The sequence below is a fragment of the Musa acuminata genome, chromosome BXJ1-4, assembly GCF_036884655.1.
Source record: "Musa acuminata AAA Group cultivar baxijiao chromosome BXJ1-4, Cavendish_Baxijiao_AAA, whole genome shotgun sequence".
Taxonomy (NCBI): Eukaryota; Viridiplantae; Streptophyta; class Magnoliopsida; order Zingiberales; family Musaceae; genus Musa; species Musa acuminata.
This window is the reverse complement of record NC_088330.1, coordinates 43,151,190-43,176,790: the sequence shown is the minus strand read 5'-3', so window position 1 is coordinate 43,176,790 and position 25,601 is coordinate 43,151,190. Positions and strand designations below refer to the sequence as shown.

General features: G+C 43.8%; 1 protein-coding gene across 2 annotated transcripts; it reads left to right on the top strand.

Annotated features, from left to right (window-relative positions):
• Nucleotides 1-71: 71 nt before the first annotated feature.
• LOC135671852 (probable glutamate carboxypeptidase VP8) lies at nt 72-25,416 on the top strand. 2 transcript variants are annotated; one of them, XR_010512866.1, is made up of 9 exons: nt 72-1,180; nt 2,284-2,526; nt 12,017-12,169; nt 12,389-12,457; nt 12,915-13,005; nt 18,723-18,806; nt 19,324-19,412; nt 22,510-22,592; nt 24,669-24,808. XR_010512866.1 is itself a non-coding variant. In XM_065180141.1 (9 exons), the coding sequence occupies exons 1-9, from the start codon at nt 182-184 to the stop codon at nt 25,220-25,222; spliced, it is 2,166 nt and encodes a 721-aa protein (XP_065036213.1). In that variant the 5' UTR covers nt 131-181; the 3' UTR covers nt 25,223-25,416. The 2 variants fall into 2 exon arrangements, 1 of the variants encoding a protein (XP_065036213.1); XM_065180141.1 differs by lacking the exon at nt 22,510-22,592 and adding an exon at nt 25,058-25,416 and having other exon boundaries at nt 131-1,180; nt 24,669-24,941.
• Nucleotides 25,417-25,601: the final 185 nt, after the last annotated feature.

Genomic DNA, 25,601 nt, shown 5'->3' with positions numbered 1-25,601 from the left:
TTGGTTTCCGCATCCATCCCTCAGGTGTCTCCTATTCGATTCCCACCGGGCCAAAGAAGTTACCGGTGTTTCCACTTCATTTCATAATGATGCTGAAAGCGAACACCCATCCGCCTTCATCGCCACCCTCCGACTTCGTCCCCGTCCCCCAACTCTCTCTCTCTCTTTCTCTCTTCACGGAATGCGCCCGCCGCTCCCTCCCAAACACCCCCACGCCCACCGAGCCGTCCTCTGTTTCCTCTCCCTCGTCCTTCTCTTCTTCTTTCTCTTATACCTCTCCCTTACCCCTTCCCGGAAGAAACCCTCCCCTCTTCCTTCTCCTCCGCCTTCTTCCCGCAATGCCCCCGCGGACTCCCTCAGCGATCCTCACCGCCTCTTCCTCTCCCTCTCCCCCGGCGCCAATGCTAGCATCGCAGCCCACCTCCGCACCCTCACCCTCCGCCCCCACCTAGCCGGCACCCCTTCCGCGGCCCACGCCGCCTCCTACGTCCTCGCCCACCTCCGCTCCGCCGGCCTCCGGACCCTCGTGGCCGACTACTACCCGCTCCTCTCCTACCCCGCCTCCGCCTCCCTCGCCCTCCTCCGCCCTGACGGCGCCCTCCTGAGGCCACTTCCCCTTGCTGAGCCCGCAGACCCCGAGGCCGCCGCCGTGCCGCCGTACCACGCCTACTCCCCCTCAGGCGCCGCCATGGCCCCCGGGGTGTTCATCAATTATGGCCGGGAGGAGGACTACCGGGCGCTCGACCGGCTTGGTGTCGACGTCAAGGGCTGCGTCGTGATCGTGCGACGCGGCGGCGGGTACCGGGGTGCGGTGGTTGTGAGGGCCGCGGCGAGAGGCGCGGTGGCTGTGCTGATGTTTAAGGCGGCCGACCGCGGTGGAGTCGAGAGGGGGACCGTGTTGCTCGGCGGGGTCGGCGATCCGCTGACCCCCGGGTGGGCGGCTCCTTCCGCCGCCGCTGCGCCGGACGACGGTGGGGGCGAGAGGCTTGACGCCGACGAGGAGGAGGTGAGGCGGAGGTTCCCCAAGATTCCGTCGATGCCGGTGGCGGAGGCTGTGGCGATGGAGATTTTGAGGACGCTGGGTGGGCCCCCGATGCCTCGCGCTTGGAGAGACGCGTTGCCTTTGGCGGAGGACAGCGGCGTCGGACCCGGCCCCACGTTGGTCAACCTCACGTATCAGGTAATCTCGGTCGTCCATGGTTTTCATCTGCCACAGTTTGACGGCTGTAGATGGTCGTTCCTTTTCCCACAGGTATCAGCCGTCGGTTTCCTTTTTTATTTAGCTGAATTCTCTTGCTGATGACGTCCCTTCTGACTCCGACGAACCATATGCAATCTTTGGCTGATGTATGCGGTCCAACGCCTTGAGAAATCAACGGCTAATAGGTCTGAAAAGGTGTTGTTTGTACTAATTCTGTCGTGTATCAGGTCAACACAATCTAAGTATACCGAGTTGTATGAGTCTGAATGCTTGTCCTTGTCACAAATACGTGGATTGGTATGATGTTGCCATCATCTCACTTGATTGTTTCGCAGTAGCTAATGGTTAGATACCCCTTTCTTGTGGTCCCATATTCCATATGAAGATGTCCAAATGATGCAGTGATAAGATCAACATATTCTTCTTTCCAGTTTATGATGTTCTACTTTACCAGATGGTCCATCAAAACTGTCCATTGTGTTGGTATATGATGTATTTATGTTGCAGAAATCTTCAAATTTTATGACGAGTTGGAACCTTAGCTTACTGGGGCACAGGGTCCAACCAGGATGACATGGTCCCATCTTAGAGGTGCATTCAAACAATTAAATGTCTTGTTTGAGGTGGCTTCATGTGTCTTATTCATCCAAAACACATGTAAGATACTAGTATCAATGAATGAACGACCTGTCTTTATCATCTATAATGTATCTTAGCATTGTACTTTAGTGGGTACATTATATGTGACCCCACGTGTCTAATGTTTTCTTTGAATTGCAGCTTCTGAACCTTTGTTGACTTGTGTGTGTTGCAAATGCTACAACTTTGTCTTTCATGATCTCCTGTTTTCTAGTTATGTTTCTCTGCGGTAAAATTTATTTTGTCTGATCTGTTGTTATTCTGACGTGGAACCTTTCTTGTGGAAGCATGCCTTTCTTTTATCTACAGGTTTTCCTTGTTATGAGAGCATTCTCTTGTTTGCTCTTATACAATTCAATTTTTAACTGTTTGCATATGGAAATGATCCTTTAGTTCTATGTGTTTAATTTGCACTACCTTTTTATCCCTTTATGGTTGTCAAGGAAGATAAGAAGTTGGCAAAGATTCAGAATGTTTTCGGTGTCATAAGGGGAAGTGAGGAGCCAGATCGTTATGTTATCCTTGGCAACCACAGAGATGCATGGACATTTGGTGCTGTGGACCCCAATAGTGGAACAGCTGCACTTCTTGATGTTGCTCGCCATTATGGGAGCTTGTTGCGCTCGGGTTGGAGACCTCGAAGGACAATAATCCTATGCAGTTGGGAAGCAGAGGAGTTTGGAATGGTGAGTTACCTCATTCTTGCTACAGTTAGTATGACTATTGGACTGAGAATCTGTTAGTTTTTCTTACTATTTGCTACTAAAATTTTGGACCTAATTTTGGATAAAGAAGGATACGGTTTTATGCTTTGTAGATAACTGATGGATATATTTAAATGTAACTATTTCAGTGGCAAGATCACGTAGCTACTATGTGTCACTCTCAATGAAGCTTGAATGCTTCATTTGTTACAATTATGAGTAAGGTTTACCTTACTAGTCTATACCAGTGTATCGATCAGCTATCAGTATGGTATGTACCGAGGCGTATCGATGTATCATATGTCAATACATTGGGACATACCAATGGCATAGTAAAATTATCGAAAATAGCTCCAAAATACTTGAAAAATAAAAAAAAGGTTAGATTATGATTTTTAAATTGGAAATACATATAAATTTAGCATAATTTCAAAAAAAATAATTTAAATTAAGAAAAAATAGTGATATTTTTTTTAGTTTTGAGGAGTAGCTTTGTGGTATATTCTAGATCGTTCTTACGTTAATATTGAATTATCTACAGAGAAAGATTTGAATTGTTAGATTATTTTTTAAACAATTTAAACTTCAAGATTTAAACGAATTAAGTAATTAATCGATGGATATATCTGATTCTACCACAAAAAAGAATGATGAGATTCCACGGGCGATGGATCGGGGTCCTCGATCTTATGTATCTATATATCAATTTGATATGTTTGTCGAACCTAATCTTGAAATTGATCCCATGACATAGTATACTGATATATCGTATGCCATTGTTGCATCAATGTGGTGATGGTCGTAGTTTGATCAACGTGAACCACATGTGTTCGAGGTAGCTCTTAAGGCAAGGACGATTGTGGCATGTTTTGGTGCGGAGCATGGAGAATGTCAGAACTTCTACTGTTGCCATTGATCTACTGCTCTATGTCATAAGATTGATCATTGTATTGCTGGTCGGAGAAGTATGACCAACTATCGCTGTACTGTTGTTGGTCGTAAGATTCTCCATAATTCGACAACTGTAAATATGATGAGCTTTGCTCTGTCTACGTTGTGTAGGCTCTATTGCATATGTTCAAAATATACTATTTTCCCCTTTCATGTATAAACTTGACAAGTACCTCATTGAGCTCTATGATCTGAATCTTGGGTGGCATGTGTAAAATACTACTCATCGGGTCATGCACCACCCTCAAATTGTGTAGACGGGACCATCAACTCCCTGGTGTTGCCGCCATCATTGATTGAGGCACTATTGTCCATATCGTTGTCATGTCTCTAGACCAAACGGGTGGTTGAATGTGATTGGTGAGGTGTCTTGTCACCTGACTCAATTTTTTTCAACTGTGCGACCGATGCTACTACCTTCCCCTTTGCCTTTACCTATTCACGCTGGGCGGACGACTGTGATAGTTGGGTGTCTCTAGTAACTTGAGTACGCTGACTCAATGTTGTTCGGCTCCTTTCGTTACATTCTGATCGAGGGAGATCTTCCTCCTACTAGGGATGTGCTTCCTCTTCTTCTATTGCTTTGGTGATATAATGTAAAGGACGTGGAGGATCTCCTGCCTCATCAAATAGAGGATCCTCTTGGTTTTCCGCTGCTTCGACCCACTCCAACATTGGCTCTGAATCTTCATTATAGAATTGGAGGTCGATGGGATCAATCTTTGTTTCATCTGACTCTTTGTCTGGCTTAGCACACCGCAGCCTTAGCCACATGTTATAGTGGACATATACTAGTTTCTCCAACTGTTTATACGAAAGTCTGTTGCTTACCTTCGTGTGAATCAATGTAAACGTTGACCAATTATGTTTGCAATCATTAGATGTTGTCATCTACAAAAGTACATGGATGACAACCTTCCTTAAATTTAGTGCGTCCTCTCCAAATTGTAGCCACCACTCGACTGCAAAAAGATATAAATAAGACTTTAATAGCATAGTAAATAATTAATAAAAAATATAGTTTATAATCAACATGTGTGTATTTTTTCTCACTAAGAGCTATATTGTAATGACATAATACACCTACAATGTTGGAAAATGAACGAATTATTTTTCGGAATAATTGACCCTCTATCAACTACATCGGTAGTGTTTGACAAGAGTCGATATATAACATTTTTTAGTGTCAACAATAAATCTGATCGTGTTTCAAGACTATACTGAAATTGAGTGGTTGGATTTAGATAATATGCTATAAGACAAATAATTTTGTTAGTAAGAATGTTTTAAATATTAAAAAAATTATGAATTAAATTACACTGAACATGAATTTATCTATATTATGGATATATTGGTCCATATGAACTTTAATCTTGCGATCTATGTTCTGTAAGTATTGTTCGATCTCAAAATCATCTTTAAATGTTTTCTTGACCTCCTCTTTGCTATAATCAACATATGTTTAGGATAAGACATTTGGAGGCGCTTGTCCATATCGACTTTACGGAGGATAACGTAAGATGGTTTCACTCATATTATGATTTCATTTACCGTATCCTAAAATCTAGAAGAAAGAAGTCTTTTTTTATCTTTTTTCCATCGCTCGATTTTGAATACCCGGAATTGGACCATTCCTGTGAAGTGATCATTGCCTTGAGGCTTTGCCTCTTGTACTGTATTGACTTTAAGGCAATAAAATTTATAGCAAACCGAATGACTCTAGATATGAGTATCTCACCATTTAGATACTTTTGCATCAAAGAGTGGATCTAATGATGATTATATATAAACTTTATGATCAACTGTGCTTGAATTACACACTTGCTAATTTATGGTAACTCACTAATATCCTTCAGCATTAGATCCATATAATGAGTTGCACATGGAGTCCAAAACAATGTTTTTTTTTTCAATTATAAATCGATTTTCTTGAAATTTGCTATATCATTGGTGACTATTTGAATAATGTACTGTGGCTCGATTTCTTCTACTACGCTGTCCATTAGGTTTTCAATATAGTTTGTATCTTGAATTTTGTTGGAAGCATTAATAGACTTATAAAAAACCACTCATCTATTGTTGTTGCGGTGTGCAACTGTTTAAGCCGTGGCCTCGGGGCCGACGCGGCTCGGTTCGGGGGTCCGAATGTGGGGGATCTCGGGAGGCGTCCCTCGGGGTCTCCAGGCGGCCGAGCACGGGAGGTCGGGTCGGGAGGTCGGGTCGGGTGGAAGCTCCGCCGCAGCATTGGGAAGGGGCGATCCCGTCCTTCCCACCTGCACACAGGTCGGGCCGGGAGCTCGGCCCGACCCCTCCGACGATCAGGTCAGCGGTGTGGAGGGGGTTGTGGATGAGGCAGAAGAAGAGCCTCTGAGTGTTTTGTGTCTGAGGGAGTTCGTCTCCCCCCCACTCTCCTCCCCCATTCGTTTAGAACTCTGGGGTATTTATAGATGAGTTTGATGTTACCTGATGTGGCTGCTTGCAGGGGCAGGACAGTACCTCTCGTGGCGTCTGACATTGCCACTGAGGTTGCGTGGAGAACCGGGCTGCCGTAGGGTATGGGCACGCCTCGGTCGACGTGCTCCTTTGCCTCGATCGAGCGCATGACGTCAAATGCTGAGGTTGTTGGCTGAGAGCTGGTGTCGTTGGCGCACATTAAGTCGGCATTAATGCTTGCTTCCTCGGGCAGTGTGTCCACCTGGAGTGGCTGATGTCGTGGCGCGTCACGTCGCCATTTTTACCCTTATCATATTCCCCCCCGAAAGGAGCGATGCGTCGGTTGTCACGCAAGGGGAGTCCGATGCATGGCTTCTGTCTTCAGGTGGGCTGGCCGTGCGGACGCAGCTTCGGGGAGAATGGAGCCGAGGGGCCGAGGAGCACGACGCAAGCGGGCTGGACGCGCTGGTGTGTCTCGGGCATTACGCGGTCGAGGAGCACGACGCAGGCGGGTTGGATGCGCTGGTGTGTCTCGGGCATTACGCGACCGAGGAGCACGACGCAGGCGGGCTGGCTGCGCTGGTGTGTCTCGGGAACATGGGGCCAAGGAGCACGACGCAGGCGGGCTGGACGCGTTGGTGTGTCTCGGGCATTACGCGGCCGAGGAGCACGACGCAGGCGGGTTGGCTGCGCTGGGGAAGTCTCGGGCATGCTGTGGCCGAGGAGGCCTCGGGCAAGGTGTGGCCGAGGGCCGAGGCATGACGCAGGCGGGCAGGCCGCGCAGGTGTGCCTCGGGCAACGTGGGGTCGAGGAGCACGACGCATACGGGCATACCGCGCAGGTGTGTCTTGGGCAACGCGGAGCCGAGGAGCACGACGCAGGCGGGTTGGCCGCGCAGGTGTGTCTCGGGCAGCGCGGGGCTGAGGAGCACGACACATACGGGCATACCGCGCAGGTGTGTCTCGGGCAGCGCGGGGCCGAGGAGCACGACGCAGGCGGGCTGGACGCGCTGGTGTGTCTCGGGCAACGCGGAGCCGAGGAGCACGACGCAGGCGGGCTGGCCACGCAGGTGTGTCTCGGGCAGCGCGGGGCCGAGGAGCACGACACATACGGGCATACCGCGCAGGTGTGTCTCGGGCAGCGCGGGGCCGAGGAGCACGACGCAGGCGGGCTGGACGCGCTGGTGTGTCTCGGGCATTACGCGGCCGAGGAGCACGACGCAGGCGGGTTGGCTGCGCTGGTGTGTCTCGGGAACATGGGGCCAAGGAGCATGACGCAAGCGGGCTGGCCGCGCAGGTGTGTCTCGGGCATTATGCGGTCGAGGAGCACGACGCAAGCGGACAGACTGCGCAGGCGTGGTCGCGAGGGTCATGCGGCCGAGTAGCATGACGCAGGCAGGCAGACCGCGCAAGTGTGGTCTCGGGTAACACGCAGCCGCGTAGATACTAGAAAGGGGGTTAGGCCGGAGCTAACCGCGAGGTGGGAGGCGGTCAGGTAGGTACTGAGCCTTTGCTCGGCAGAGACTAAGGCAAGGCCTAGATTTTTTTCCGCGATGATTACATCGGATAGCCACCGCGGGTGCTTCACCTCTACTGTCGGGAGTCGCCGCTTCTCCTCACGGCTACCCAGGCCTCCGCCGCGACGTATTGGTTAGCTCGTTGGAGCATATTTGGTACCGCGGTGGGGGGTTGCTCCACGAGGGACCAGCAGAGCCTGGAAGGTCGCAGACCTGTTGTAAACGCCTGCACTAACATAGAGGGATGAGCGTCCGGGAACCCCCGGATGTGTGTTGTAAAGCGATTCACAAAATGGGAGAGGGGCTCGTCCTCCCTTTGGTTGAGTCCGAGGAGTAGTGCAGCGGACGGCTTTGGTCGCTCGTAGGCCAAGAAGCTAAGCTCGAAGTCTTTTACGAGCTGATCAAAGGAGGCGATCGTCCCAGTCTTCAGTCCGCTGTACCATGTGCGGGCTGGCCCCCTCAGAGTCGTGGGAAACGCCCTGCACATCAAAGCGTCAGCGGTGCCATACAGCGCCATTTGGGCTCGGAAAGCGGCTACGTGGTCCGCTGGGTCGGTGGAGCCATTGTAAGCGTCTAGAGAGGGGAGCTGGAATTCCGAGGGGACTGTCAGATCCCGTATCTCAGGCGTGAAGGGAGACCCTTGGTGTGCGTCCTTCCCGAGCTCTCCCTTGGACATGCGAACCTCTTTCTGCACCTCGTCGAGTCGCTGGTTGACGAAGCACAACTGGGCCCGCAGGGAGTCCGAAGGGAGTGCCTCGGGTTCTGGGCCGTCGCTCGGGTTTGCCGTTGTTGGATCCCCGAGGGGGGCCGTTCGGACCCGAGGCGAAGTGGGGGGCTGCGGAAGCGTTATGTGATCCTGGACGGGTGGCTCCTGTTGTCGCAGCAGTTCGTTCGCAGGCGGGTGCGCCGGGCGAGAAATGAGCGGGACAATGGTTTGCACCATTTCCATCAGGGCTCGGACTTGAAGAGCGAGGTCTTGAAAGGCCTCGGGCGATATCGGCAAAGGGATACTTGGGACGCCCTCGGGCCGTACCCCTGTTAAGAACGATCCCTTGGCAGGGAGTTCGTCGGGGTCGGTCTGAGGATCCCTCGACATTCAAGCCCTCCTTCTAGCGCCAATCTGTTGCGGTGTGCAACTGTTTAAGCCGTGGCCTCGGGGCCGACGCGGCTCGGTTCGGGGGTCCGAATGTGGGGGATCTCGGGAGGCGTCCCTCGAGGTCTCCCGGCGGTCGAGCACGGTGGTTCGGGTCGGGAGGTCGGGTCGGGAGGAAGCTCCGCCGTAGCGTTGGGAAGGGGCGATCCCGTCCTTCGCACCTGCACACTGGTCGGGCCGGGAGCTCGGCCCGACCCCTCCGACGATCAGGTCAGCGGTGTGGAGGGGGTTGTGGATGAGGCAGAAGAAGAGCCTCTGAGTGTTTTGTGTCTGAGGGAGTTCGTCTCCCCCCCACTCTCCTCCCCCGTTCGTTTAGAACTCTGGGGTATTTATAGATGAGTTTGATGTTACCTGATGTGGCTGCTTGCAAGGGCAGGACAGTATCTCTCATGGCGTCTGACATTGCCACTGAGGTTGCGTGGAGAATCGGGATGCCGCAGGGTATGGGCACGCCTCGGTCGACGTGCTCCTTTGCCTCGGTCGAGCGCATGACGTCAAATGCTGAGGTTGTTGGCTGAGAGCTGGTGACGTTGGCGCACATTAAGTCGGCATTAATGCTTGCTTCCTCGGGCAGTGCGTCCACCTGGAGTGGCTGATGTCGTGGCGTGTCACGTCGCCATTTTTACCCTTATCAATTGTAATATACAAGAAAATTGATGATACTCATTCTTGTTGTTCTTGTCCAATTGTCACACATTGATGTCACCCTATATTTGTCCTACTTGCTTTTGAAGGATGTGATCCAATTCTTTAGTTTTGTCATCTCCTCATCTAAATACACGTCGTGGATCTTTTTCGGTGTGGAGGTTGGATCCTCGTGCTAAACTTTTGAACAGAGGCGATCATGCTTTGATAATATGGACCTTGGGCTGTGTTTGTTGGAATCATACGAAAGTTGAACCATTTTGCAATTGCCTTCGCAGTATCCTACTTCTTTTTATTTTTTTATATGCATCGTCAATCTGTGTTTGCTTCGTTGTTTGTGGAGGATAGACTTGCGGATTAATATCAATAATATCTAGTGCTAACCTCCTACCAAGTCCTTTCATAAAACTACGGATGCCACCCTGTCTCATGTTACCAATCCGGCTTAACTAATAGGGGCAGTTGGCTACCTCATATTGGTCGACCTCTGGATTCCTTATGGCGTCGACCCACTGCAATTGCCACACTCCCTTTGTGAGTCAGGTCATCAATGCCTCAATGCTTCCTTATATATGCATTGATGCTCCAGTGATGCACGAATTCCAGCTTTAAGATCTGGGTCGATATCATCGTTGCGACTCTCATATTCGTCATAAACCGGTTCCTGCGTAGCCCTGTAGTATTCTTTCTTAGCTCATATTCTTGTTCATTGTATCTTCTCTTGCCTATTGTAACTTGTCTTGAAATGATTTATGGACCTCTGTCGGAACCTTCTTGCATTTTACAACATCGGGATACCCATCGGCCAAATGCATCTTTATTGAGGTGATTCCTCTACCCTTGTTGATGTAGTTACAATAAATGTATTGTTAACGATGACGGTTCCTGTCTATCTTTTGGGTATGATCCCAAGCGTCATCATATGCATGTTCCTTTGGTGTCATGTTCCTATCAAAATTGAATTAAATAAGCAAGTTACGATTAACCCTAATTCAAAATAACAAGGTGTGATTATACGTAATGATCCCTACTTTGTCACTATAAATATGTCAATCAATATATTCGACATTAAATACGTAGAATTGACTCAATATCATTAAATTTATCATTAAATACATTAATTACAATAATAATTTTTTTTATTAAACTCTAATTATCTCTATTTTATCACTATAAATATGCCAAACACCCTAAGAAGTATTAAATACGTAAATTTGATCCAATATAGGTCAAATTACGATGAAATTATCATTAAATTCACTAATCACATCATTAATATAGTTAATTACCTCTAATTATTCCTCTTTCATCACTATAAATATGTTAAACACTTTAATAGACATTAAAGACACTTAATTGACCCAATATGGGTCAAAATTTCATATTATCGTAATTAAATATACTAATCACAACCTTAACATAGTTAATTAATCTCTAATTAGACATATTTCATCGCTATAAACATGTCAAATATCTTAATAGGTATTAAAGACTTTGAATTGACCTAGTCAAACTTTGATTAAATCATCATTAAAACCACTAATTATAGCATTAAAAAACTTAATTAAAACCTAATTAAACCTCTTATATCATCACAAACATATAAATCACTTTAATATGCATGAAATATAAAGATTTGACCCATTAATTGTCTAATTTCAAAAATCAACATTAAACACACTAATAATAACATTGAAGGCCTTAATTACTCCATAATTAATACTATTATACTATCAAAAATATATCAAACAACATATTAGATATTAAGTCATTAACCACATAGAATAGGCTTAATCATATTATAAATCAATAAATATCCAGTCTCCAGAAAGATAATACATATTGTATTATCTCTTGATTAGAGTGTTCTTCCTCTTAATCCTCTCAAAATAGTCTCCCAAATTTGATCCAATCTACAAATCGTAGTTTTATTGAGTTTAGGAGAGTGAAAATGTGAGAATGTGAGAGAGATGCGAGTGAGAGAGTTTGAGAGTTGAAGAGATTGAGAGAGTGGAATGGGTTGAAAGAGGGGGGATGAAAGGGTTTAAAAATCTTTTCCTATGGTTCAAACGATCAAATTAATCGTTTGAAATAGGACAATCTTAGTCTTTGGTCGGTAATGGTTGAAATCCGACCATTACTAACCTGTGCAAGCCTTGTATCATCTGATACGAGTTCATGTAACAGTATCACTCGGTATATGGTGGTCCACGTACCGATCCCTTGTCAGCTCGGTACATACTGCCGATATTGGGTGGCATGTGTTGGTATAGCAAACCCTGATTATGAGGCCATATCTTCTCTCAAAATTAGATGATAGATCATGCAATGCAATTGCATGATATATCATGCAAATGGAGCTCAAAGCAATTAGTGCGTGAATGCTTCATTTGTGACAATTACGAGGTGATAACTTCTCTCAAACTAAGAATTGAATGCCCTTGCCCAACTTATGTGTGGTTACATGATAGATCATGCAAATAGGGCTAAAAATTCTAAAAAAGAACTTATAGATATGCACTGAAGAAGATGCAGTTGTGGTCACTACCATATATATGCATATGATGCTTCTTGTGCAAGTAAGCTAATCTACAACTGAAAGCACCTGTGCTTTATACCGTACAACATATCTTCCTGCATGTTTTTTGTTGAGATGTTTCAAGTTTGTTTGAGGTCCAAGATCAAAATTTTCTTGTAAAATGATTGAGTTGTAGTACCTTGTGCTCATTACTGCATTTTCACATTTTTCATCTAATTCAAGATTTTTTTTATAGATTGGATCTACTGAATGGGTTGAGCAGAACCTTGGAAAATTGACATCGATGGCTGTGACATACTTGAATGTCGATTGTGCAGTTCAAGGTGATGGTTTTTTTGCTGGTGCAACTCCCCAGTTGGACAAGCTTCTAGTTCAAGTTACAAAACAGGTGAACATGCAATACTGTTGCAAGTTTGTTAATTCTTCTCTTGTATAATAATTGATGTGAAGTTTTCTATTAAGTGGGTGCTCTTTGCTCACTAATAGAAAAATAAAAAGAATCAATTTAGTTTTATATAAACGAGATGTAAAGTTTTCTCACCAAGTGAGTATAGGCATTTTTTCACATCTATATTTGTTATATGGTATTGTCATCTTGATGTTTCAGATCCAGGATCCAGATTTGGAAGGCAGGACGGTTTATGATTCTTGGGCAGCAAATAATGAAGGTATCAGTGTAAGCTGTTAGTACCTATGTTATTCTTTCTTCTATCAGTGATACAGATTACAGAACTTGATTGAGCACTTGTATACTTAATACAATGGAAACTGAATGAAAAAAAAAATCTAATTTGGAGCCAGTTAGATTCTTTAAGAGTTGTTCTAGATTTTTTTTTAATAGAGTAAATTAGAGATTTTCAATGGAACTATCCTCTTAGCCTTCTTAGTTTATTTTTTTTCTTTATCTGTGAGGACGGAATCATTATCCTTTCACTGCCAAGACATTGAAATGCTTGAGTATTAATTTTATGTGTTTTTATGTCCTGCAGTATAGTTTTACTGGTTTACTTCATCGTACCTGGCTTTTTGTTGTGACAATAATACAATAGGCTTTTCGCTTGAATTCAGTAGTTTAATTTTCTTTTCCTGGTGTTATGCTAATCTTGTATGCTAGTTATGATTTTTCAATGCAGAAGATTGAAAGACTGGCTAGAGCTGATTCAGATTTTTCTGCATTTTTACACCATGCGGGGATTCCTTCTGTGGATTTGTACTATGGTGAAGGTATCTCTCTTAGGCCACTATGTTAGATTATAACTTTATCTAAAATGAGAAAATATGCTGCCTTAACTGGCACAATGTTGTGCTATGTTTCATGCACAATTTTGGGTGACACTTTGAAGTTAGAAAATCCGCCCTTAACTGTCACAAGTTGTTGGTAAGTATTGTATCTTGTGAATATATATTTTTACAGTTGCTTATTCATCATAAAAAGATGTTTTAGCTGGAATGTAACTGTTTAAGGCATGTAATTAAATACATATTTGTTAAGTTTATGGTATATATGCATTTGCCTTCACTATTATGATGATCAAGGAAATATAAAATGACATTAGATCTGAATTTATTTTAGTTTGAAGCATTTGCTGGATTACTGGGTTGCATGTGGAGGAACTTGTTTATGTGCAGTGAGCGATATGCTCCTTGTCCCAATCAAGCACTATCAGTGAATAGCAATAGATAGACATCTTGCTGGGTAAATACTGTTTGTTCATAGCTGAATTGTGCCAGCTTAACTTGTTCATGGTTGTATCTATAGAACGGTGGGCATGGGTTGACAAGTTTGAGGGATGGAGTAATGGATTTGCTACTCTGGGTGTCATCACTTACGCTAATTCTATCTTCTATGGGAGATTAAAACTAGAAGATGGACATTTAGTCAAGAAAAGGAATTCTAACACATTCTGTCATCACCTTGTTTGATTTGTAAGCCTGCTTAAAGAGGCACGTGAATGACATAGATTCACTTCTGATGATGTAATTTTGCACTTTCATTTTCCTTTTTAAATTCTGTTTCCTTGTTTTCATGTACGCTAAACACTTTGCATTGCTACTAAGGTGACTGGAAGGTAATATATTTATTTTTGAATGACCTTAGAATTTTCTGTGCCTTTTGGATGGCATATATGTTGGCTCCTTGTATGAAAGGTTGACCAGAGTAAGCTTTTTATATGTGGGAAGCTGCATAAATTTGTATTGTTGTCTCTGAAGGTCAAGGTCATTGTCTTAGCTTTTGATCAACAAAGAAAGATTGATGTCTGAATAACGTAGAGGACTTGGTTATGTTTATTAACTCTGGTCTGCTTTGGTGAGAAGTTACAACATTGATCTGACAAATCAATTGTGTTTCTTATTGTAAGTGTTTCTTTGCATGCTATGTGGCTTTTGATTGATATCTTTCAAGGAATGTTCTTTTCACTTGATCATACCTGGAAGGAAATGTAGAGAGTAGAGACTTTTTGTTACTAAGATCAGCCCTGTTTCTTGTTTTCTTCAATTGAGACAGCTACGATTGTTTTTAGGTCTCTTCAATCAGTGGGTTGATGCTTTATTACTTGTAATTGGTTCTACAATGGTGCCTGATATGCTGTCTTTGATTATTATTGGTCCTATCTTAACACCCCAGTTTAGTCCCAACAGGTTAATGAGTTAGCTTGGGTTTAAGAATTTTATGTAGTGGTTTAGACTCAACAGGTTAATGAGTCGGTTATCCCATCAAATTGAGATGTGGCAAATATTATCAAGGTTACCTATTGGAGATGATGAGAGACTCGAGTAAAAAAGATTACCTGTGGATTGGATTAGAGAGTACATTAAAGCATGGTGCCACCATTAGCTTAGGTATCATATGCACCATGTTTGAGTTTGTTCTGGACGATGTTGTTGCTTAACGATAGCGTCAAATCATTGAGGGAGATTATATAACCCTTGTTTAGTTCCATATTGGTGGTGGGCAAAGATTTAGATTGACTTATAAGGGTTTGATGGATGTACTATCACTAACTGGGGCTTAAACATATTGAGCTACTTGATTAGGTTCAAGATAGTTAACAGATTTATTATCCTATCGTGATACTATTATTGCTACATTGCATGTTATCGTGCTCTTATGTATGCCTAGAATGTTCATTTGATGTATGACAACACCAAAAAATTCTAAGGTAGTAGAGAAGGATTGATCCTTAGGCATGTACATGAAGTATACAGTACTTGAGTACATTTGCATGGTTTAATTTGGAAAGTGAATTTATAGATCTATACAGAAGCTTGCTTAATCTCATTTACCAGTGATAGGGCATATTATGGTACCACCCTCGCGGCAACGGTCGGCAGCCACATCAGCGCCAAGGTAGAGCCTCAAGGCTGACACGGCGTGCCACGTCAACACGACACCTCGGACTCGGATGGGATGATCACCCGCTCTCGCGTCGTCCGAGGCCGTACAGAACGATGCCGCATAACACGCAGTCGCTTCGGAAAGCTTGAAACGGCGTCGCGCGACGCGATCCCATGTAGGTTGGCCGGTGCCTGCGCGGAGGGAACGAGTCGCTTCGGAAAGCTCGGGACGGTGCCGCACCACGTCGATCTGTGCAGGTCGGTTGGTGCTTTCACAGCGGGTATGGGTTGACCGCTCAAGGAATCGGCGGCCATTAACAGACCGTCTATAGTCAACCTTTGTTCGCAAGTATAAAAGCCGACCTCTTGACCAGTGTCAGGGGTCAGACTTCAAACACTTAAACTCCCCTTAGCATCCACAACCTAGCACTAATGTAAGCTTCGGAGGGATTGAGTTGGGTAATCCCCGTCCCGACTTCTGTTTGCGTGCAGGAACTCGACGAGGAAGGAGCAACAATTCGGCGAGGGAGGAAGAGCAACTCCCTACTCTACCTCGGATCGATTCTGAAGACGAAGCCTGGACTCGACCTGACGTTGACCCCCTCCGTTCGAGCATCCACGTGGGCGGCTCTGCGCACTCGGGATTGGACCAAGCCATGCTAACCCATCGGCCACGGCATAAGGTTGCTTAACATTTTTGACGCTAGGAGGGCCCAATGTTGCAAGAACGCCCACAACCGAGCAACCCTGGGCGAGCGTCCTAGAGAGGAGCCGCCCGCTGCTCACCCGACCTTCGGGATCGGAGGCCAGCTCCCTCTTCCTCCGAACCTGGAAGGGAACACCTCAACCCCAACCCCAAACCGCTACTGACGTTTATTCAACGATCCCGGGTTTCGCCTCCTGGGACCACAATGGGACAACCTATTGTCTTAGCCGAGGCGTTCCTTAGCCTCACTCACCAAGTCCAAGCGCTGGCGAGGATGATGCAGACTATCATCCCCCTAGTTCCCCAACTCGGCCAGCAGGCGGCATTGCCCCAACCACCGCTGCCACGGGACCTGACGACCCCTGTCATCACGCCACAGGAGCCTTTCTCGATTGGCCAGCAACCCAGAGCTGTGGATGCTAATCCGCTGGCCGAAGAGCAGTCGGGAGACTCGAGGCCGACGCCAGAGCATAACGCCCCGGTCCCCGACGGACCACCCCGAGCTGCCTCGAGCTCGATACCTTATCATCCAACTTGGCGGACTCTCTCCGGGCTCAGCTACACCTGGTCTCAATCATGTGCTCGAGTAGTGTTGCTCGGCCAAACTAGTGCCCGAGTAGTGTCGCTCGGCCAGTCATATGCCCGAGTAGTGTTGCTCGGCCAAATTAGTGCCCGAGCAATGTGGCTCGACCAGTCATGTGCCCGAGTAGCGTTGCTTGGCCAAACCAGTACCCAAGCAGTACGACTCGGCTAGTCATGTGCCCAAGTAGCGTTGCTCGACCAAACCAGTGCCCGAGCAGTATGGCTTGGCCAGTCCAGTGCCCGAGTCATGATACTCGCCCTGTCCAACGTTCGAGCCACACCTCGGCCTATCGGGGCCCCGGTTACATCTCGGTCGATCCGATGCCCGAGCAAGGACAACAACGTTATAATCCACCCGCCCAAAGGGACTACATATCCAACCAACAACAACCCCAAGTCGTGCCTCACGCCCTTCCACGAGGAACTCGAGGCACAACACCTTTGGGGGGGGGAGGCCCGGGAGAGAATGATAGGGCATATTCTGGTACCACCCCCGCAGCAACAGTCGACAACTATGTCAGCGCCAAGGTAGAGCCTCAGGGTTGACACGACGCATCACGACACCTCAGACTCGGATGGGATGACTGCCCGCTCCCGCGCCGTCCGAGGCCGTACAGAACAACGCTGCATAACACGCAGCCACTCCGGAAAGCTTGAAGCGCGGCGCGGGCCCGTGCAGGTCGACTGACACCCGCGCGGAGAGAATGAGCCGCTCTGGAAAGCTCGGGACAACGTCGCATCGCGTCGATCTGTGCAGGTCGGTCGGTGCCCACACAGTGGGTATGGGTCGGCTGCCCAAGGAATCGATGGTCATTAACAGACCGTCTATAGCCAACCTTCGTTTATAGGTATAAAAGTTGACCTCTTGACTAGCATTAGGGATCGGACATCGAACACTTAAACTCCCCTTAGCATCCACGACCTAGCATTAATGTAAGCTTTGGAGGGGTCGAGTCGGGAAATCCCCCTCCCGACTTCGGCCTGCGTGTAGGAACTCGGCGAGGAAGGAGCAGTAATTTGGCGAGGGAGGAAGAGCAACTCCCTGCTCTACCTCGGATCGATTCTGAAGACGAAGCCTAGACCCGACCTGACGTTGACCCCCTCCGTTCAAACATCCACGTGGGCGGCTCTTTGCACTCGGGATTGGACCAAGCCGTGCTGACCCATCTGTCACGAACGGTCATCGTGCACCCGCAACAACTCCGTTCAACGAACCGTTTGTCACTCTCGTCTACATGTATAGCTGCTTGGCAGCATGTTTTGGCTTGGTTTTAAGTCATTTTGCTTGTAAAAATGTAAGTTCGAACAAGTTGCAACGCTACAGTATGACCGCTCACCGAGCCGAGCAAAACATCCCTAAAATAGCCCAAAACAGCTCCGTTTTCGTGTGCCACGGGCTATTTTCTGCAGCCCGCTGCCGCACGCGAAACGTCAGCCATCTCAGCACCTTGGAACTATCCGGGTGGCACCATGGGAGATGGGGCTTCGGTATAGTGTCGGGCGTTGAACAATCTTTCACAAGTTCGCACGTTACCTTGACGGGAACTTGTTGTCGCGCCCGGCACCCGGTGAGCAGCTGTTTGTGGATTTGCAGCTGTTCGTTCAACCCTCTAAAGGCCTTGTTTTCCTCCTCTCCCTCTTTTCTCTTATGCACGCAAGGTGCTCGTTGAATTGCTTGTAAAGCTTCCCCTTTTCACGAGACGTCGGGACTTGTCCGTCGCTCGTTCTTCGAACTAATCAACTTTCTTTTTTACAGGTCCTTTGGGACCTGCGAGAGGTTGCAAGTGGGTTGATCTTTGCGGACGCAAATCGCAAGGGCGAAGCGCGACTTAGGCAACGCAAGCTAAGTTCGCGTCTTTGCCGCAAGGTGCCTCATGACTTAGGCAATTCCAGCTAAGTCCGTGACACATCGGCCACGGCATAAGGTTGCTCAACAACTAGGTAATAAAGTTCCTTGGTACCAGTGGACCAAAGATAGGTTCTAACTCTTCCTATTCATATTGGGTGAAATACTAGCATCATCAAAACTTGTACAAATTTCTGTATATTATTGTTTATAGCAAGATTTGATGCAGTGTCAGCTGCTTCAAAGTTTTGCCTTATGAGGGGGGTGACAACATTTCTCCATCACTTGTTGACTCTCAGTGCATTTCACTAATTCCATGAGGCCTACTGTTCAAAATGAGTAAGCTTTTGCATGATTGTTTTGATTATCTGCTCTACATTTTCACTTCAATCATATTATCTGAAAAGGTAACAGCATTCCTAGTTTTTGTTATTATGATCAGATGGGGATAATTCTATATTGTGCTTTCAGCATTCGCCGGCTACCATACTGCTTTTGACTCCTATAAATGGATGATAGAACATGGAGATCCATCATTTCATCGCCATGTAGCCAGTAAGTGTTTCATTTTCTTACATGTTCGATATAAAATACTCTCATCATATCTTCATGTCATTATGTTGAGTTTATTGAAGAGTTAGGACCTTAACTTCAAGACATAAATTACATCAGATGTGAGAGTACAGGGTTTTCTGATGGATGAACAGCAAGGAATTTCTCTTCCTTTAGTAGTCCAGTCATTTGGAAATGATTGACATATCCTCTGAATATGAGATTGGAGTATTAACATATCACAAGAACTTCTATGATTAGTTCTAGTTAGTTTACAATGTGAAATTTGGATTTCACTATTGATTCAAAGCATAAACACTATCTGGTTTCAGTTCTTTTGTGCTGATGGGAATAGGCTGATACATCGTGGGGTTTGATGAAAAATACATATAACACTTCTTTATTACAGGGTTTTCTGAGACTGCTACATTTTTCTGAGCAGTCAACTTAGAAATGTTGCTTTCAGTTGATTCTTTATCCATAATTATTTCAGTTATTGAGTTTGTTGCATGTTTCTCAGTTGCTGAACTTTGGGGCCTCTTAGGTCTTCGGCTAGCAGATGATCCAGTCCTACCTTTTGATTACCTTTCTTACTCTACCCAGTTACATGTAAGTATTTGTCATATAAACTTTATATATAAATTGTGCTCAGAGTCTGACAAAATGACTTAGTTAATGCTTTGTCTTCTGTGTTGTCAAAGGTGCTAAATTCCAAAAAGCTGAGGTGTTAGACATTCGATTAAGCTATCCCGTCAACGAAAGTGAGACACTCACCATTATAATTTAAAAAATTACTAATCAGGTTAAAAATAATATAATTGAAAAAAACGGTGATCACCACAAACAAGTAGGCTGTAGGAGAACAAGGTGAAGCCATTGGAGACGAAGATGGAGGCGAAGTGATCATCGGCATGAATTACAATGACAATAGTAGGTAAGTAGGCGGTCATAAAAGCACTGAGAGAAGTGGAGGCGGTTGTTGGCAAAGGTCATAGCGCAACAACAATCAATTGGAGAAGACTTGTCGCAAGCGGAAGTGATCAAAGAATAGCTCTTGAAGGCGATTGTAAGTGAAAATCATGGTGGTGGTTGCTGGTGGTTGAAGAATAGTTGTCAGAGGCTATTGTAAGAAAATTCACAGCGGGCAACATAGTGATAGTCGATTGGAGAATAGTTGTTGGAGGCGGAGATGGAGATGAAAATCATTGCATAAGCAATAGCGAGTGTAACAACAATTAGAGAAGAGCTATAAGAGAAAAAGGTGAAGACGCTTATCCGCAAAAATCACAACGGCAATGATAGGCCATCGAAGGTCGCAATGATGAATACTAAGTGGTCATAGTGGTAATGAAGAAGCTATGGTGTCACCAGCATGAAAGGAGATCGAGGGATTGAAGAACCATTAGTGAATTAGTTTAGTCGATCAATTCATCAACTTTGATTAGGCTTAGGCTTTGATTTAAGCTCTATTGGAGTGGACTAGGCTAGTGAGGCATCTAGGTTGGGCCAGGCGAGCACCTAAGCCATCCAACACCTCGCCTCGGGCACTTGCCTAGGCACCATTTGATTTAATCACCTTGCCTTAGTTTTTTGCAAGGCTCTTGGTGCTCATGGCTCGCCTTGCTCGAGTGCGTGTGGCATCATTAATATATATATGTATGTATATATATGCATGTATGTATATGTATATGTATATATGTATATGTATATGTATATATATGCATGTATGTATATGTATATATATATATATATATATATATATATATGTATGTATATATATATGCATGTATGTATATGTATATGTATATATATATATATATGTATGTATGTACATGATACATATAGATATACATATCAGGGGAGGGTTTTCTTAAACAACAAGGAATTGAGGCAACTATTCAATCAAATGATATTGAGCATGTTTCCCATCTCTTCTTCAGAAACAAGTAGGGAATTTCTTTGCAAAATTGTGCTCAATTTCATGTGGAAATTCTGCCAAGATCTCTTCATTAGTTGGGATAAGAATCAGTACGAATCAGATTTTTTGAGAAACACATCGAGAGAGAATTTGATTTGGTTAGACAATGTGTGGTTGTTAAAAAATGTATATAAACAAATATACATATGTATATGTTTATGTACATATACATATTATATATACATATGCATATGAGCCATAGTGATATTTTTTTAACCACTAAAGACAAGTAGATAGCTTTCATCTTTGTTTTTTTTTTTTTTTTGTTTCCATGGGCTCTACCATGATTCAGCTCTAGATAACTCACTATCTTTTCTTTTTCACACCCAAGTTGTTTCACTGACGCCAAATTGTAGTCATCCCGTTGCAACAACCAACGTGCTCTTGGGATAAAGAGGTTAGGTAGCCGCCCATTCAGTCAAGTTAGGCTTTGGTCGACTTGAATACGGTAGTGGTCTACTAGAGGATGGTTTGAAGACCGGATCGTCTTGAAGATGTCTTGAAGGGGTGACCTACTTGATAATGTGAGTGACTTTGGGATGCGACCTTCTTGAAGATATGGGTGACTTTGGTTGACTTTTAAACCGGGTGGGGTTGATTTGCTCAGGTTCTACAATGACAATACAAACCTTTCCAGCTCTAGATAGCACACTAGAAATATCAACAACAAAGCCGGAAAATCCCAATTATGTGGGTCAACTACGTGGACCAGTATTTAAATTTTATTAGAAGTTTCTATTAAAATCTTCCTTTACCTCTCCTCATGCCACTAACAGTAATTATTTCACTATCATTTAATAATCCAGGACCTTCATGTCTTCTTCAATCTTCATCTACCTTAAAAGATGTATACATTTTTGTTAATTGATGTGTATACTGTTCATTGGACATTCATATTGTCAATTTTGATCATCAAATGGATGTGGTGAAATTGCTTCCAATTTTTTAGTGTTGTTTTGTCTTGAAAAGAAAAAGAAAGTCTTTCAGGATGGAATGCGGGAGTCACAACTGATCGACAGAGAATTTCTGTCGAGGACCAAAAATGTCTGTGTCCCATATTCTATGCAAAAGATGTGCCGAGGGGTACAAAAGATGTGCCAAGTTAGTTTCAGGTTGTTGTGGGCAAAAGAAGATGGTAAGATGTTTAAATATTCGAATTCAATCTAGCTAGTCTAGAATAAAAACATACATGGAGACTAAGGTTTGCAATACCATCTGATATGGTTTGGTATGGATGGTATTTACTGGTACATTTAAACGTTCTAGCCCCTCGAAGTTTTGCAAGTTGCTGGTATCCGGCAGAAAAACGTTACCGGACAAAAAACATATATTCAGTTTGTTGCTGTCAGGTGCAAAACGTACTGGCCCATTGCATGTTTTTGAAAATCGTTATGTAAGGAAGTTCAAATATGTCATATCAAGCATATGGTTTTTCTAGGACAATGAAGATCATATGTATGCCTGTTTTTCATGTCTGAGTTTTTTCATTGCTTTTCTTAGTCATTTTTTTATACCAACATAATTAGTTAATAGAAAGATTTTTCTTTGTTTTGTTCTAATCCCAATAAAATTTTTCTGTAGTTGTGGTTTCTGACATTAATTTAATTACAATGATTGAAAGTTGAACAACTTCAAGCAGTTATCATAGTGCTTTATGTTTAGTATTATCTAGTTTCTAATATTCTTGCTAGATTAGCTAATTCACAAATTAATCCTTTATTAACCAAGCATTCCCATCCCTCGGGGATGCGGAGGCGGTAATATGCGCAACCGGGTTTCGTTATTCGTGGGATATCTTCGCCCCTTGGAAGGTCAGTTCCACCAGTTGTTGTTTCGATGTGTTTTTGCAAGTAGGTGAGCTTTTACCCTTTAACTAGTAACAGGACGGATGAATTTTTCCTAAGAAAAGAAAAGATTTTTCATAGTGAACTGAGGACTGAATTCTAGAATCTCTAATTTAGAACAGACTTTGACATGGAATTTTAGTGCAGATTGAGACCTGAATTGCATTGGACCCTCTTGTCTTTGGTTCCTTTTGTAGCTAATTATAATGCGAATATTGGAGCATTTGAGACATCAAGGTTTTTAACTTTGGAATCTTCATACCTGAAATTGTTCTCGTCCTCCCAACCTTGTAACATGTGGAACCTATTCTCCCATATCTTATTTTATCTTTCTGATTAGGGAGATGGAGATGTTGGATATGAATAAGATCTAATTGTTCAATATGTTGGTTTGGTTAAATTTTTGTTATTGGTATGGTCCTAGTTTTTTTTTTTTATGATATTTGCTAGATGAAAAGTGTACATTTTTCCCTATCGTAGGCTCAACACTAATTATTCAAAGGAAAAATCTTACAAAATGAGTTATCCAGTACACTACACAAGCATATATAATCAATTGTGCAAGTACTTGATTTTTGAAGTAACTTCAAAAGACACACACTTCTTTTGTCTTAGAAGTATTGTTTTCGGTAAGAAGAATATAGGTCATACCAGTTATGGATTGAAGCCACATAATTATTGTCCATCATAGTTGTTTTTGTAGAAACCATCAAATTGAATTGCCTGATGAAGTATCAACCCTGTTTCTGAAAGGACTTTGATATTGAAAATTGTATTGGGACATTGAGTCATTAGGATTGCACGTAATGGTTGATTTATCTAAAGCAGCTATTGACCGTTAAAAGAGGGTATTGACTATCAGAATTCTTTGTTTGTTGATAGCCCAACAGAAAGCACAAAAGATCTGTTAAGTAATAATTTCGCCCATAAATCAACCCAATCCATTTGGCTAGCCAGGTCGACTAAGTCTTCATACTGTTTAAGTACACTTTATCATATGGTTGTGCATGGTCTTACCTATTTGGTTTTCCTTTATGATTGACCCCTTAACCATGGTCATTCTGCATCCAGTGACAAATATCTGTTAGGTAATAATTTCAGCCCATAAATCAAACCAATCCATTTGCCTAGCCAGCTCGTCTTAGTCCTCATACTGTTTTAAGTACACTTTATCATATGGTTGTGCATGGTCTTACCTATTTGGTTATCCTTTGTGATTGACCCCTTACCCATGTTCATGTTGCATCCAATCTTGTGTATCCTCACTATTGTCCCATCACTTGCTGACAGTATGTGCGATACAAGAAACAGGACTTAATGGTTTTATATCAGAAAGTGAGGTTGCAAAGCAATGAGTAGTGTTGGACACTACTTAAAAATGCATCATTATGATCTACGTAGAACTTTAAAAGAAGATGTACCTTCTGTTACAAATCAATAAGAAAGGGGGTGTGGGATTGCAGAGACTTAATGAACATACTGTTTTGCTTGATCTCAATTCAATTTGATTTGAAATTGATCTTCTTGGGCCATATTACCCAAACTAATATGTCTTGCTCGAAATCAGCCAAAAGTGGTCATAGCCTTTGTGAAATGAATTGGCACATTGACATGTACATGGTTGGTTCCACTTATCTTCTTTTCTAATGCATTTCCTGTCGTAAACTTCATCAAAATCATGAATATATCACTAAGTTGTACATTTCAATTTTTGTCCTAGTCAAGATGACATGCATATGTCTAATCCTGCATGCATTGTATGGGGTAAAGTCAGGTTGTTCCTAGTAGAGCTAGTTATGAGTTGTTCCCAATACGAAAAGCATCAAGATATCCTTAGTCATTTGAAGTTGGAACGAGTTCAAACCATATTTTTAGACAGCAGAATTAGAAATCACCTACTTATACATGGTTTCAAGTGTATTTATCCATCACATCACAGATTTGCAATATCTATTTACGTTGGGTCTTAGTTATACTTGTTACTGCTGGTTGACTTGTTATGTTATTAGTTTCCATCCATGACCCAAGGAATAAAGGTTGCAGGTGGACAATTTTGGTACGGTGAACCTAGTGGAGGCATGCCGGAAAACTGGGGTTAATAGGTTCATCCTTGTTAGTTCCATTTTGGTCAACGGGGCTGCAATGGGCCAAATACTTAATCCAGCTTATATAATACTAAATGTATTTGGGCTTACATTGATAGCAAAGCTACAAGCGGAGCAATACATCCGAAGATCTGGGATCAACTATACAATCATAAGGCCTGGTGGCCTGAGAGATGAACCTGCAACTGGAAGCATCATTATGGAACCAGAGGTAAAAATACCCATTTGGGCCATAAAACATAATCTTCTTTATCAATTAAACACTCGGGATCCTTCATTATTCAGATTTCCTGTATCATTTATTCTTGATCTTAACATGATATGCAGGATACTCTGTATGAAGGTTCCATATCTAGAGACCAGGTTGCAGAAGTTGCTGTGGGATCACTCTTCTGCCCCGATGCTTTCTACAAAGTTGTGGAGATTGTTTCTCGATCTGAAGCTCCGAAACGCCCAGTTAGTGATCTATTTGCTGCTGTTAGGCAAAGTTGATGAGTTCTTTAACTTCTTGTACACCAATATGGTATGACCAGTCTAGATTCATGTTAATGTGACAGGCCATGAGTTGGAAAGTATCGATACAGACATTCTATTCCATGAAACAAAATCTTCGATTTGTATCGTTGTCAGCAATAGCAAGGATCTCTCTTCAAGATTAATTTTTAGAAAGATGAATTCGGCTCGAAGTTAGAAAAGTGGTTTGATTGATGATCAGATCGGCACAACATTATTTTTGGATGGCATGTACAGGTTGCTAGGCATATGTGATGGCATCTCTCTAAACACAATGTTGCTAGCCATCTACAGGTTCTACAGTCCTTTTGCCTACTCCAATTTCTCTTACCTAACGACTGTGATAGCATGATTCTTC